Below are 13,767 nucleotides of genomic sequence, written 5' to 3' on the forward strand. Positions count from 1 at the left end.
TAAAAAGAATAATAATGCATGCCGCAAATACTGCAGCTAGGCACTGTAGCTCATTTCACACCCCAAAAGGTTTAAGTAATGAATAGAGCCAGGTGGGATTAGCCTGTAAAGGCTTTTGAAGAAGGATGGTTGTTTCTTTTAAGATTGGAGGGAAAGAAGGGGATTGATTTAGCAGGACAGAACGCAGGGGGGACCATTTTACAGTCAGGGGCTTGGTGGATAGAAGAGATTCGATGGCAAATCATCCCACTAGGAGAGTAAAGGCACGTGGGCAGGTAGGTAGAAATGCCATTTCTGAGCTGGACACATTTCAATTACAATTATTTAACCATGTATTGCATTTATAACAATACACCTAGCATACACCTAGCCCAGTGATAGCTCTTAGCAAACAGGTAAGTTTAATTAATTTTAGATTTTCTGACTTCCACCCTTAAGAGTTGGTGGCATTTACTCAGAAGTAAAGAAATGTCAATAAAAACGATTATCTTAACCTAATCAATTTCTACTTTTGTGCAAGCTACTGTATTAAGAGCAAGAGATAAATTGATGGGTTAGTCTGGTAGCTATTCTCTGTTATCTTACAGATGTAATGGTGTTACAAAGGAAAGAAACTGCTGGTATCTCCTTCCTACCAAAAATATGTCTGAGAGAAGTGATACTTCTAGGAGATTGTCAAAGAGGCAGGATCTCTTCATGGGCAACATCTTGGAAACCTTGGGCAACGTGAACCACTTTAACATTTTTCTTTAGCTGCTGCTGCTGTTGGAGTTCCTTTTGTTTGTTTGTTTGTTTGTTTGGAGTAGAAGGCATATGACACACAACTCTACATTTCTTATCAAGTTTTCTCAGTGCATTATCACTTTCTAAGTACATATGAGTGAAATTTCCTTTAGAATTTAGTGTCCTTTAGAACTTGTCATCCCTGTGGAACTGTTAGCATTTATCTTATTTCGTGAGGAAAATTACATGGTTTTTAATGTCTTCCTTTTTGTGTGGGTCTCCAGGAATCTCAGACATAAGTGTTAGTAATTACACCAACCTTTCATGTTTTGTAGATTTGCCTGTTTATTTCTTTGGATCTTATTTTTCTGTAGTATTCTATTAACCTTACTACATATGTTCTTTGTTATATAGACCTCAGTTCCTTTTTGGAGAAGAGATAATGGAAGAAAATCATGGAGGAAAAAAGAAAGAATAGAAGCACACGAGGAAAGAAGAAAGAAAATGAGGAAAGGAGAAAGAGGAAGGAAAAATTAAAGGGGGAGTGAAAGGGAATATTATTTCATTGGATTTTATTGATTTTATTCAAAAATTGATCTCATAGAATATATAGCGTTAATTACAAGTTGAGCAGTTGGAAGCATTTTTTAGAAGAAAACTAAAATGAATAAGGAAGGTTTTGTTATAAATTTCATAGGGCTAAGGTTTTCTGTCCTTACCTATTTCTGTTTTAGAATATAGAAACCTCCTCTTTTCCAAATAACAGGATCAAAGGAAATGATAAAGGACATTGCCTTGGGGGAAAACATAGTCTCTTGTTTTAATATAACAAAATAAATACCTATACATTACAGATAATTTTTGGCAGATGATTTGTAATTGTGCCAAAACATAAAAGAGATGTTCTCCCTCTTTTGTGTGTATAATCATATTCTTGGTAATTTCCTGACAACAAAGAATCTCTTTGGTGACAAAATACATATTAAAAATTGTAAGCCAAAATAGGAGTGAAAGACAAAGAAGATTCTCCCTGAATGGTGGTGGTGCAAAGAAATGACATTTCACAAAAGTCTCTTGATTTCCAATAAAATATATTCAAATACTTAGTAGGAGAAAGGAGGAATAATGTTTTTCCACGTAAGAAATAATACCAGTCTGTGGGTGGTGAAAACCTTGCTATGGATATTTTTCACTCTGTTGATGATATCCTTCTCAGATTTCTGATGCAGGTTTTAAAAAATTCTCCACTTGATTTCATCTATGCCAGGGTTCGTGGGAGTCTGGGGTGGTTCTAACAAAGTCAAAGTACGCTAGGACAAACTAAGAAATGTCCTGGATTAAGTCAGATGATTCTCAATAGGGTGTTTAAACCTGGTACAGTAGAAAAAAGTTGTTTGATGTGTGTGTGTGTGTCTGTGTGTGTGTGTATCTTTGTTTTGTTTTTATTACCAGGTGAAATCAAACTGTCAAAGCTTGGGGATGCTTTGTGTAACTCCTATGTTGTTTTCTACTGAAATGAGTATATGAAGGAACATGCGTGTCTTGACTACTCTTTCAGAATGACCTCGGGCTTTTAGAGAACTAAGACCTCTGGGTCTCACTCCAGCTGGGGTCCTTCACCTCTTTGGAATCCGTGGAAGTTCATGATAACATGTAGGAGGTTTGTAGTTGGAAAAGAAATAATTACATCTTTATTTTTACTAACTTTAATCTCTTCTTCTGATACAAATGTAGGTGAGTAACCACAAAATTATTAGCAACATCTATAATATGGTCACCAAAACAAACTGCAGATATATTCATACCATATTGCAGTTGCTAGATACATATAAAATATCATTTATGTTCACCTTTAATATTACAGTGGTCATTAGAGCCACCAGTATATCTTGTTAAATATGTTAATAAAGAAATATATATTTCCATGGATTTAAAAATTTTTGATAATTATTTTTAATGTAATAAATTTCCTTTGTAGTTCTGTGTGTTTTATTTTATATACTTAAAAATACTCTTTTTTGTGTGTAATTATATTCTTATTAATTTCCTGGCAACAAAGTCTCACTTGGGTGACAAAATACATATTAAAAAGTGTAAGCCGAAGTAGGAGTGACAGAGAAAGAAGATTCTCCAAATTAAGGTTCCCCAGACTGACAAAAGTACCTATGACACATAAACAAAGGTTGAGAGCGCTTACCCTAGGTGGTGGTTCTCAACTCTAGAATGCATCTGAATTACCTGAAGAGCTTATTAAATCACAGATTGCTGGGCCTTACTCTAGACTTTTGGGTTCAGTAGGCCCGAGGTAGGATTCCAGGATTTGAATTTCTATAAATTTTTTTTTTTTTTTTTTTTTTGAGACGGAGTCTCGCTCTGTCGCCCAGGCTGGAGTGCAGTGGCGCGATCTCGGCTCACTGAAAGCTCCACCTCCCGGGTTCACGCCATTCTCCTGCCTCAGCCTCCTGAGTAGCTGGGACTACAGGCGCCTGTCACCACGCCTGGCTAATTTTTTTGCATTTTTAGTAGAGACGGGGTTTCACCGAGTTAGTCAGGATGGTCTCCACCTCCTGACCTCGTGATCCACCCGCCTCGGCCTCCTAAAGTGCTGGGATTACAGGCGTGAGCCACCACGCCCAGCCCCTTGAATTTCTATAAATTTATCCCAGGTGATTCCATGCTGGGATGGAATTTGGTCCTAAAACCACACGTTGAGATCCACTGACCTAGACCATTCTGAATCTAAGAGTCTGAGGCTGAGACTAGGTGATTCTTATGTATAACCAGGCTGTACCTTCAAGAGCTGATGTAGCTGTTGTATTACAAGTCAATGGTACACCTATTGTCACTCCCTTGCCCAGAGCAGACATAATTGTCTTATCACTGTGCTTTCTCCCACCCTGCTAGATATTAAACCTATTAAGTATTAATGTTAAAAAGTATCAAATTATGGTAGTTTGTTATTAATGATTTGCTCTTTAGTTATTTTTAATTAATGCATTTCTAATTTTAAAATGGAGAAAACATCAGAGTTATAATTTGTGCTTCAAGTAAATGATGGAGTTTGTAGTTAACTCAATTAAACCAAATTAAAATAAGATTTTTTTCCACCATCTTGCCCAAAGCTTTTCTCACCCACCCCACCACAGTAACATAGCTAAGAATAAACGTATCTTCTGTGCTGAAGTTGCAAATCAAAAAATTTTAAAAATGTAAAATATTATTTATTTCTGTGTAAAGTTATCAAATTAAGTAAAAATCATCTAAAGCCAAAGGTTACATTTTTTTTTTACTGTTCCCATATCTGTGTTGTTGTTTTGTGTCCTGAGTTATAATAAGTCAAGGTTTTCCCCACATACTTGAAAATTTTGGGACATTGGCAGAAAATATGAACAAGGGCAGAAGCGCTGTGTGTCTACCACCCACTTAAACTAGGATGAAACATAGGTTCTATTTCCAGTGTTCCGGAACTCAGTGCTAAGTTGTATAAACAAATTCACTGTGGTGGTTACATCAGAATTTGAATGATTATGCTCTATACTTTTGAAAGGCTTATTTAAAAACATTTTAATCTCTTCCCCCAATATTTTCAAAACACCGCTGCAATGGAAGAACCTTGGGGTAATTCCATTTCTTATTAGCATTTGAGAATGTAAGGCTCAATTTGATGTTCCTGCTATTTAGAAGAATCTTGGACAGGACTAATATGGGATTTAAAAATTAACACCAATTCCTCATAGGCCACCTTATTAGAACACAAATAACTAACTCCACTTTTGAGATATTAGTATTTCCTAAATTCTCTAAAGTTTTACAGAAATGATTTTTTTTCTAGATTTTAATGATTTAGCAGGGTAAATCAGTTATATCATTTATATATTGGGTTAGTAACAGGGAAATGCTATTTCCTAGGAAATACCGTTAAAAAAAAACTACCCTAAGTTTTTTTAACCTTTATTGTTGCATCAGTATAAAATGTTTTCTTTCATACTTTGATCAAAGACATGAAAATGTTATTCAAGGTACTTTTTACTTATGCATGTAATGAATGGTAGGAAATGAAAATGTTTAATATAAAAACAGGAAAGTCTAATGAAATAGGCCTCATAGGATTTACTAGAATCTGAGGGGAATTGCATTTTGTACCCTATCTGCATAAATAATCTTGAAAGACTACAGTGGCTTTTTAATAAATTGACTACCAAATTACTTTCCGCTGCAGCAAGCACACATCATTTTAAACTCACTAAGTTTTCTTTCAGTTACCATGCACCAGTCTAGACAAATTCTCATTAAGGATATAACTTTCTTTCAATTACTAGAGCACTATGGAGACTATTTAATAAGCACAGGCTCAAAGATTAAAGTCTTTGCAGAGATTACCTGACTCATTTCTGAAGAAAGCAAGCACCTGACCTTCATCAAAAATATTGTATCTAAGGCAGTGGGATGTACTACTTGTGTTACATACACTAAAAAATCTGGTTATTTGTCTCTGTATCTGGTTAGAAGGACTATGATTCATGGGAAATGGGATCAGTGAACTAGAGAGTAAAATCTGGCTCGGGAAACCACGTAAGTAAATAGAACAGAGCTGTGTGTTATCCACTCAGCTCAGGCCATTTTCTAGAAAGCCTTCCTTGACATGCCTTTATTGACTTAAGTTCTGCTACAGCACATTGCATTTATCACATTATATTGTAATTATCTATTTATGTGTCTATCATCACCACATAAGCATGTAAAGCCATGTCTTATTTATTCATGGAAGAGATACAATATCATCACCAGTGCTTAGATTTCTGATCCAGGAATAATAATAACATATTTACATTATATACTGTTAAAATGTAATAAAGATGTATGTTTCCTTCCAATGCATTGGAAGGAACATAAATGTAGGGATCCACATTTTGCTTTCACCCAACTAACACGTTTCATTCAAATTAATTGAAAAGAAACTTCTGTCAAAGTAAAGTGTTGATCATTTTGACCTTTGTGAATAACTCATCTTAACCCAATACATCCTCCAGGAAACAATGTAGTTAAAATTCACAAACCACAATGGAAAGAACTCCTCTTTTTATAATCACTTGGTGATCTTCGAAAGGTGATGAATTGAGACATAAATCTCCTGGGCAGGGAAAGCCCAGTCATCCGGGGCACTTGGGTGCATCAATTGTGGAAGCAAAGTCAAGTCCCCAATCTCCTTAGCTTAATCTTTAGAAACTAAGTTCCTGAGTCTATACAGAGCTCCCGAGCAATCGAAGCTAACGGCTTCCTAGGACCTCACCTCTTTGAATTCACTATTGAACTAAAATTAGTGTTTAAAGTAGGAACTTGGAATGAATGCCACTTACCCAGTTCTTTACTTGAAATGAATAAACAACTGTCAGTTTCTCTTGTTGACTCTTTATCAAAAAAACATTGTTTCTCCTGCAACTTGCCCTCTTCCAAGACTTTATGTCTGAAAGCTCCCCATGTTTAAAGAGTTTTTGTTAAAGTTTATAATGTAGAATAAAAAGAATTACACACACATATTTAAAGTACAGGAAGACTCTGACTAATATACATAAACCAAATTGATTTTTTAACATATACTATTTACAGAAAATATGCTCAATAAAGTAGGAATAGAAAGAAATTACAAAAGAATGTGGTTTGACCCCATTTTATAAAAAGTTTAAAAGTACATGTATGAACAAAGATCTAGAAAACTATACACTGAGTTGTTTTTTTTTTTTTTCAGTTCTGGGACACGTGCACATTGTGCAGGTTTGTTACATAGGTATACATGTGCCATGGTAGTTTGCTGCACCCATCAACCCATCATCTACATTAGACATTTCTCCTAATGCTATCCCTCCCCTAGTCCCCCACCAACAGGCCCTGGTGTGTGATGTTCTCCTCCCTGTGTCCATGTGTTCTCATTGTTCAACTCCCACTTATGAGTGAGAATATGCAGTGTTTCGTTTTCTGTTCCTGTGTTAGTTTGCTGAGAATGTTGGTTTTCCAGCTTCATTCATGTGCCTGCAAAGGACATGAACTTATCCTTTTTTATTGCTGCATAGTATTCCATGGTATATATGTGCTACATTTTCTTTATCCAGTCTATCATTGATGGACATTTGGGTTGGTTTCAAGTCTTTGCTGTTGTGAACAGTGCTGCAATAAACATACGTGTGCATGTGTCTTTATAGTAGAATGATTTATAATCCTTTGGGTATATACCCAGTAATGGGATTGCTGGGTCAAATGGTATTTCTGGTCTAGATCCTTGAGGAATTGCCACACTGTCTTCCACAATGTTGGGAAAACTGGCTAGCCATATGCAGAAAACTGAAACTGGACCCCTTCCTTACACCTTATACAAAAATTAACTCAAGATGGATTAAAGACTTAAACGTAAGACCTAAAACCACAAAAACCCTAGGAGAAAACCTAGGCGATATCATTCAGGACATAGGCATGGGCAAAGACTTCATGACTAAAACACCAAAAGCAATGGCAACAAAAGCCAAAATTGACAAATGGGATGTAATTAAACTAAAGATCTTCTGCACAGCAAAAGAAACTATCATTAAAGTGAACAGACAACCTACAGAAAGGGAGAAAATTTTTGCAATCTAGCCATCTGACAAAGGGCTAATATCCAGTATCTACAAAGAAGTTGTAACAAATTTACAAGAAAAACAAACAAATTTACAAGAAAAAAACAAACAACCCCATCAAAAAGTGGGTGAAGGATGCGAACAGACAATTCTCAAAAGAAGACATTTATGCGGCCAACAAATATATGAAAAAAAGCTCATCATCACTGGTCATTGGAGAAATGCAAATCAAAATCACAATGAGATACCATCTCACGCCAGTTAGAATGGTGATCATTAAAAAGTCAGGAAACAACAGATGCTGGAGAGGATGTGGAGAAATAGGAACGCTTTTACACTGTTGGTGGGAGCGTAAATTAGTTCAACTAAACTGATTGTTTATATAATGAATAATCAAATTCATTTCCTCTCTTTGCTCTTGATAGGAATTTCGTTCCTGATGAGGCTGACATCACTTGGATGAGGCTTGGAGCTGGGAAGTTTCCATTCTAAATGCACAGCATTTGTGAATATAACAGGAACTGGAAGCTCTCAGTCCAACTGTAAGAAGCTAAGTTAGGTATAGAAGGAACGTGCCTCAACACAATAAAGATTATATATCACAAAGCCATAGTTAACATTATATTAACAGGAAAAAGTTGAAATCTTTTCTTCTAAGAACTGGAACAAGACAAAGATACCTACTCTCACCACTCTTATCCAGTATAAGACTGAAAGTCCTAGACAAAGCAATTAGAATAAAGAGAGAAATAAAGGGCATCCAAATTGGAAAGAAGGAAGTCAAATTGTCTCTGTTCATAGATGACATGATCTTATCTATAGAAAAACCTAAATACTCCACCAAAAAAGGGAATTAATCATTGAATTTAGTAAAGTTTCAGGATACAAAATGAACAAAACAAAATCATTACAGTTTCTATACATCAACAACCAACTAGCTGAAAAAGAAATCAAGAAAGTAATCCCATCTACAACAATCGCACAAAAAATTAAACACCTAGAAATAAATTTAACCAAGGAGGTGAAAGACCTCTTCAAGGAAAACTGTAAAACACTGATGAAAGAAATTGAAAAGGACACAAACAAATGAAAAAACATCCTATACTCATGGATTGGAAGACTTAATATTGTTAAAATAACAATATTACCCAATCCCTATTTAATGATAGGGATTTAATGCAATCCCTATCAAAACACCAAAGACATTCTTCACTAGAATAGAAAAAAAATCCTAAAATTTGTATGGAACCACAAAACACACCAAATAGCCAAAGCAATCCTGAGCAAAAAGAACAAAACTGGAGGCTGCACACTACCAGATTTCAAAATATTCTACAAAATTATTGTAACCAAGATGACTGGCATAAAAATGGACAACAGACGAATGGAACAGAATTGAGAATAGGATAGAGAACCCTGAAATAAATCTATGTTTACAGCCCACTGATTCTTTTTTTTTTTTTTTTTTACAAAGGCACCAAGAACATTCACTGCATTCACTGGGGGGAAAAGAACAATCTCTTCAGTAAATGATGCTGGGAAAACTGGATAACTATATGAAGTATGAAACTAGACCCTTACCTCTCACCATATAGAAAAATCATATCAAAATGGATTAAAGAGTTAAATCTAAGACCTAAAATGTTGAAACCACTAGAATAAAACATTGGGGGAAACACTCCAGGACATCAGTCTGGACAAAGATGGCTTGAGTAAGCCCATAAAAGCACAGGCAACCAAAGCCAAAATGGACAAATGGGATCACATCACGCCAAAAAGCTTCTACACAGCAAAGGGAATAACCAACGAAGTGAAGAGCAAATCCACAGAATGGGAGAAAATATCTGCAAACTATCCATTTGACAAGCACATAATAACCAGAATATATAAAGAGCTCAAACAAATCGACAAGAAATAAAAACATAGGTTCTGACTTTAAAAATGGGCAAATTATCTGAATAGATATTTCTCAAAAAAAGACATACAAACAGCCAACAGAATATGAAAAAAATGCTCAACATCACTAATTACTAGAGAAATGCAAATCAAAACCACAGTGAGAAATCTCTCACCCCTGTTAAAATAGCTTTTATCAAAAGAGAGGCAGTAAGGGATGCTGGTGAAGATGTGGAGGAAGAAGAACACTCATAGACTGTTGGGGAAAATATGAATTAGTACAGCCACTATTCAGAACATTATGGAGGTTTCTTAAAAAACTAAAAATAGAACTACCATATAATCCGGCACTTCCACTGCTGGGCATATATTCAAAAGAAAGGAAATCAGTATATCAAAGAGGATATCTGCCCTCCCGTGTTTATTGCAGCACTATTCACAATAGCCAACATTTAGAATCAAACTAAGAGAAAAGTATATGTTTTATAATTAGAAAACTTTTGCCATATGTTTTTATAGATAGGTATATCTATATTTACATGTACATAGAGTGTATATATAATTTATTGCTTAAGTATTTGGCACTGATTTTTAAAGACAAGGATTAGTCTAGAGTTTAGCATTACAATAATGTACAAAATAGACATGGTTCTTCCCTTTATAGACCTCCTAGTTTAATATGACAAACAAAATTTAAATGATATAGTGTTATAGTTATAAAGATAACCACATGTGAGCCAACATGGTTAGTAATCACTAAATCTTCAAAATCATATATGTTTAAGGATCAGAATGGTGGGTTAGAGTTGCCGGGTTGTAAAATGCAAAATAAGTTTGTTATTACTACTCATTACTTTCATTTTCTACCTAATTACTTTGAAGACTTGATGGGAAGGTAAAAAACAAATGTGAAATTACATATTTGATGCAAGCTATTATGGCATTAGACTGGGAGGTATAATACATCTTTGATAAGTTATTAATTGGAATTTTTACTTGCATCATCCTTGCTGAGAATATCTTTCTTTATCCTTCTATAATATAAAATTTATAGAAATACTGTAGTGGGAGAGGCTATCCAAAATTTTTAATTTTAAAGATATTTTACAAATTTTGCATAACCTCTCCCACTACAATAGTACTTCTATAAATTTTCCAAAAAAACTATTGTAAATGTGTTGCAAAGATATAGCAAAAGCATATTCTCTGTAGTACCCTTGTGATTATTTATGTATATTATGATATAGGATAAAATGAAATATTTCATTAAAAAATCATCAAAAAATATAAAATCATGAGAAATGCTCACATATAAGTATTTTGTATAACAGAGTATATTATATTTTATATAATATTTACATGTACTTATATTTATACAATATTTATACAAAGGTTATTAACAGTGGTTATTATTTGAAAATGGGGTTAATCAAGATTTTTATTTTCTCCCTTTTGCTAATGTGTATTTTCTAAATTCATAACTTTATAAATTTTAAAGCTCTTACTAAACCTAATCTGATAGTAATAAAAAGGTCTGAGAATCTCTTAAAAAGGAACTCAGTAGAATTACCTACCCTAGTCCCAGCAGTTGACAAACATCATTTGAAATCTGGGTGGTCCAGTTCTCAGCACAAGCTGTATGCCATATGCTCTGGATTTTGAATCGCACTAAACCATTGTTGTTCGTTGTGCCATTGAAAAGACGCACTAAAGACAAGAAGAGTATAATGGTAGTTACCAGCGACTGAAGGGTACGGAGAATGGGAAGATATTGTTCAAAGAGTACAGAGCTTCAGTTAGACAGAAGGAATAAGTTTGTGAGATCTCTTGCACAGCACTGTGACTATAGTTAATAATAATGTATTGTATATTTCAAAATTTTTGCAAAATTTCAAATTTTCTCATCATGAAATATGAGAAGTATTTAAGATGATGGATAGGTTGATTAGCATAATTCAATCATTCCTCAATCTCTCTCTCTCTATATATATACACACTTTTAAAAAATATATATACACATTCTCTCTCTATATATTCTCCCTCCATACATTCTATTAATATATATTATATATAATAACATCACATTGTAACCCATAAATATATAGAATTAAATTTTTCAAATATACAGCAAATTTTTTAGAAAAATTAACAAAAAAATACATTAAAGAGATTAGATTACACATGTGGTCATTTTGACCTAAATTGATAAGAGTAAATTATGGCCTCTAAACTAAATGTGCAATGTTCTTATTATTTCAAGTTTAGAGATTGAGTGTAGTTTTTCTTAAGAGCACGATGGAAGGTCTAATTTGAAAAATATAAATTTAGTAGACAGTTTTGCTCTTTTATATAACTATGAAAATGGAAAATGCAGAGATATGCAAGTTTATTACAAATCTATGCAGCAAATAAACAGAAAATAAAGTTATTTGTGAAGAGTATATATAAGAGTATATATAAACTTAGTTTCTGAAAGAAGGAAACTCAAGTTTAGGGATTACTTTAGGAATTCCCTCCCCACCAAAAAAAACCATTTTCTTTGTATTTGCTTTTATACCATTTGATTTCTATCATCTTACTCATCATTTTACAACCATTTTGAACAGAATTTTAAGGCCATTAGTGGCCAAGTAGGGACTGGATCAAGCTAAGCGAGTTCATCAAGGGATGAAAACATCAGTAATTGTAGTCTTACCTACAAACACTATGTTGTAATTCTATAAAATAATGCTACATTGTTTACCTTTTTTTCCTATTATGACAAGAGCTAAGAGCAGTGACTACAGAATTATATAAACTTAGGTTCAAAAACAGCTACGGCCCTTACTGGGTGTGCAACCTTCGGCAGCCACTTATCATTTCCAAGCCATAGTTTCCTCATGGGTAAACTATAGCGAATTTTTTTTCTTTTTTGAGATGGAGTTTCGCTCTTGTTACAAAGGCTGGAGTGCAATGGCACGATCTGGGCTCACTGCAACCTCCGCCTCCCAGGTTCAAGCAAGTCTCCTGCCTCAGCCTCCAGAGTAGCTGGGATTACAGGCACCTACCACCACGTCTGGCAAATTTCGTATTTTTAGTAGAGACAGGGTTTCACCATGTTGGTCAGGCTGGTCATGAACTCCTGACCTCAGATGATCTGCCCACCTCGGCCTCCCAAAGTGCTGGGATTACAGGCGTGAGCCACTGCACCTGGCCAGCTATAGCTAATTCTTATTGTGGATTTTTTTTTTTAACTTAGTTACAGTGCATGGTACATAGTACGTAAGTGTTAAATATTTGCTTAGAAATAAAAAGACATAATAAAAGTATCCATTACTCATAATGTTATTGAGGTGTGGAAGGGGAGCTGGACTGAAAACTTAGCAGGGCAAGGGGAGAAAGTGAATTATAAGTAAGCATACAGGTGCCTCTGAATGTGGGCAACAAACAGAAAACAGTAGCCAATATGAGTGGTGCTAGCCTGCTTGGTTCGGAATATTGTCTCCGTGGTATTCTCAGCTTCCTATATGGATATTTGTTGCTCTAGAATTACAGTTAATAAGTGTGACCAAATTGAAACAAACAATAAACTGAGGCCTGCGTATTAACTTTTCTTCTAACCAGATGGGGACAGAGGTGCTAAAATCATCTCAGAGATGAGATGTTCTCGTTCCAAAGCATCAAAACAGGTCCTAATGAACACACTTATAATCTTTCTTTTACACTGTAGAATCAAAATGCAGAGGCTAAAGTCATAAGAGTATTTTCCTAAGATTAAGACATACCACAGTCTGCTTCATCTGAGCCATCCTCACAGTGCAGATGACCGTCACAGAGATTCACCAGTGGAACACACTCTCCATTTTTACATTGAAAATTGTCTTCCTTGCATGGCTCTATGGGGAAAGAATGTTTGTTGTATAGGATAAAGAAAACACAAATGGGTGATTCTGGAGTACAAATCCCATTTGCTCCCCTTTAAACATGAGTCCTTTGCCACAGCTCAAGGTGGAGCCAGCTTTGATACTGAGTAAATGACAAGTTAATGGGTGCAGCACACCAACATGGCACATGTATACATATGTAAAAAATCTGCACATTGTGCACATGTACCCTAGAACTTAAAGTATAATAAAATATATATATATACAAAAAATAATAAACACGAGTCCTTTGCCACAGCACAAGGTGGAGCCAGCTTTGATACTGAGCAACACCATCTACTTGGTTTTTCAGAATGCCTCAGAAATAGTTTCCAAGCTGATGTGTATGTAGCTTTAGAAGAGTGTGGATGAAACCTCAGACATCTCTTTTGCAGCAAAACTCAGGGAATTTTGAAGAGGTGGCTGAGAGGTTGTCAACTCACCTCTTCCTCGTAATTTTGTTAGTATCTCTTCAATAAACAAACTCCTCCACCCCAAACGAACATACAAGCAACAACCATTGAACTGTTACTCAAGCACAGAGAGGTCCCCTGGCCTCACCATCCAAATGGTACTTCCAAACTTTTGTAAGAAAGAAATGTGGAAGTTGTCTGTTGGTGAGATCAAAGTTGGATTGG

General features: G+C 35.0%; 1 protein-coding gene across 1 annotated transcript in view; it reads right to left on the reverse strand.

Moving 5' to 3' along the window:
* The window catches only part of TMPRSS15 (transmembrane serine protease 15), a 136,969-nt gene that overhangs the window by 34,135 nt on the left and 89,067 nt on the right, over window positions 1-13,767 (reverse strand). Inside the window, exons 17-18 of the mRNA XM_024239482.3 lie at window positions 12,992-13,102; window positions 10,802-10,934 (exon numbers count right to left, since the gene is read on the reverse strand). Coding sequence (XP_024095250.3) covers window positions 10,802-10,934; window positions 12,992-13,102 — 244 coding nt within the window. The remainder of the gene's footprint in view (window positions 1-10,801; window positions 10,935-12,991; window positions 13,103-13,767) is intronic.

The sequence above is a fragment of the Pongo abelii genome, chromosome 22 (assembly GCF_028885655.2).
Source record: "Pongo abelii isolate AG06213 chromosome 22, NHGRI_mPonAbe1-v2.0_pri, whole genome shotgun sequence".
NCBI classification, from domain to species: domain Eukaryota; kingdom Metazoa; phylum Chordata; class Mammalia; order Primates; family Hominidae; genus Pongo; species Pongo abelii.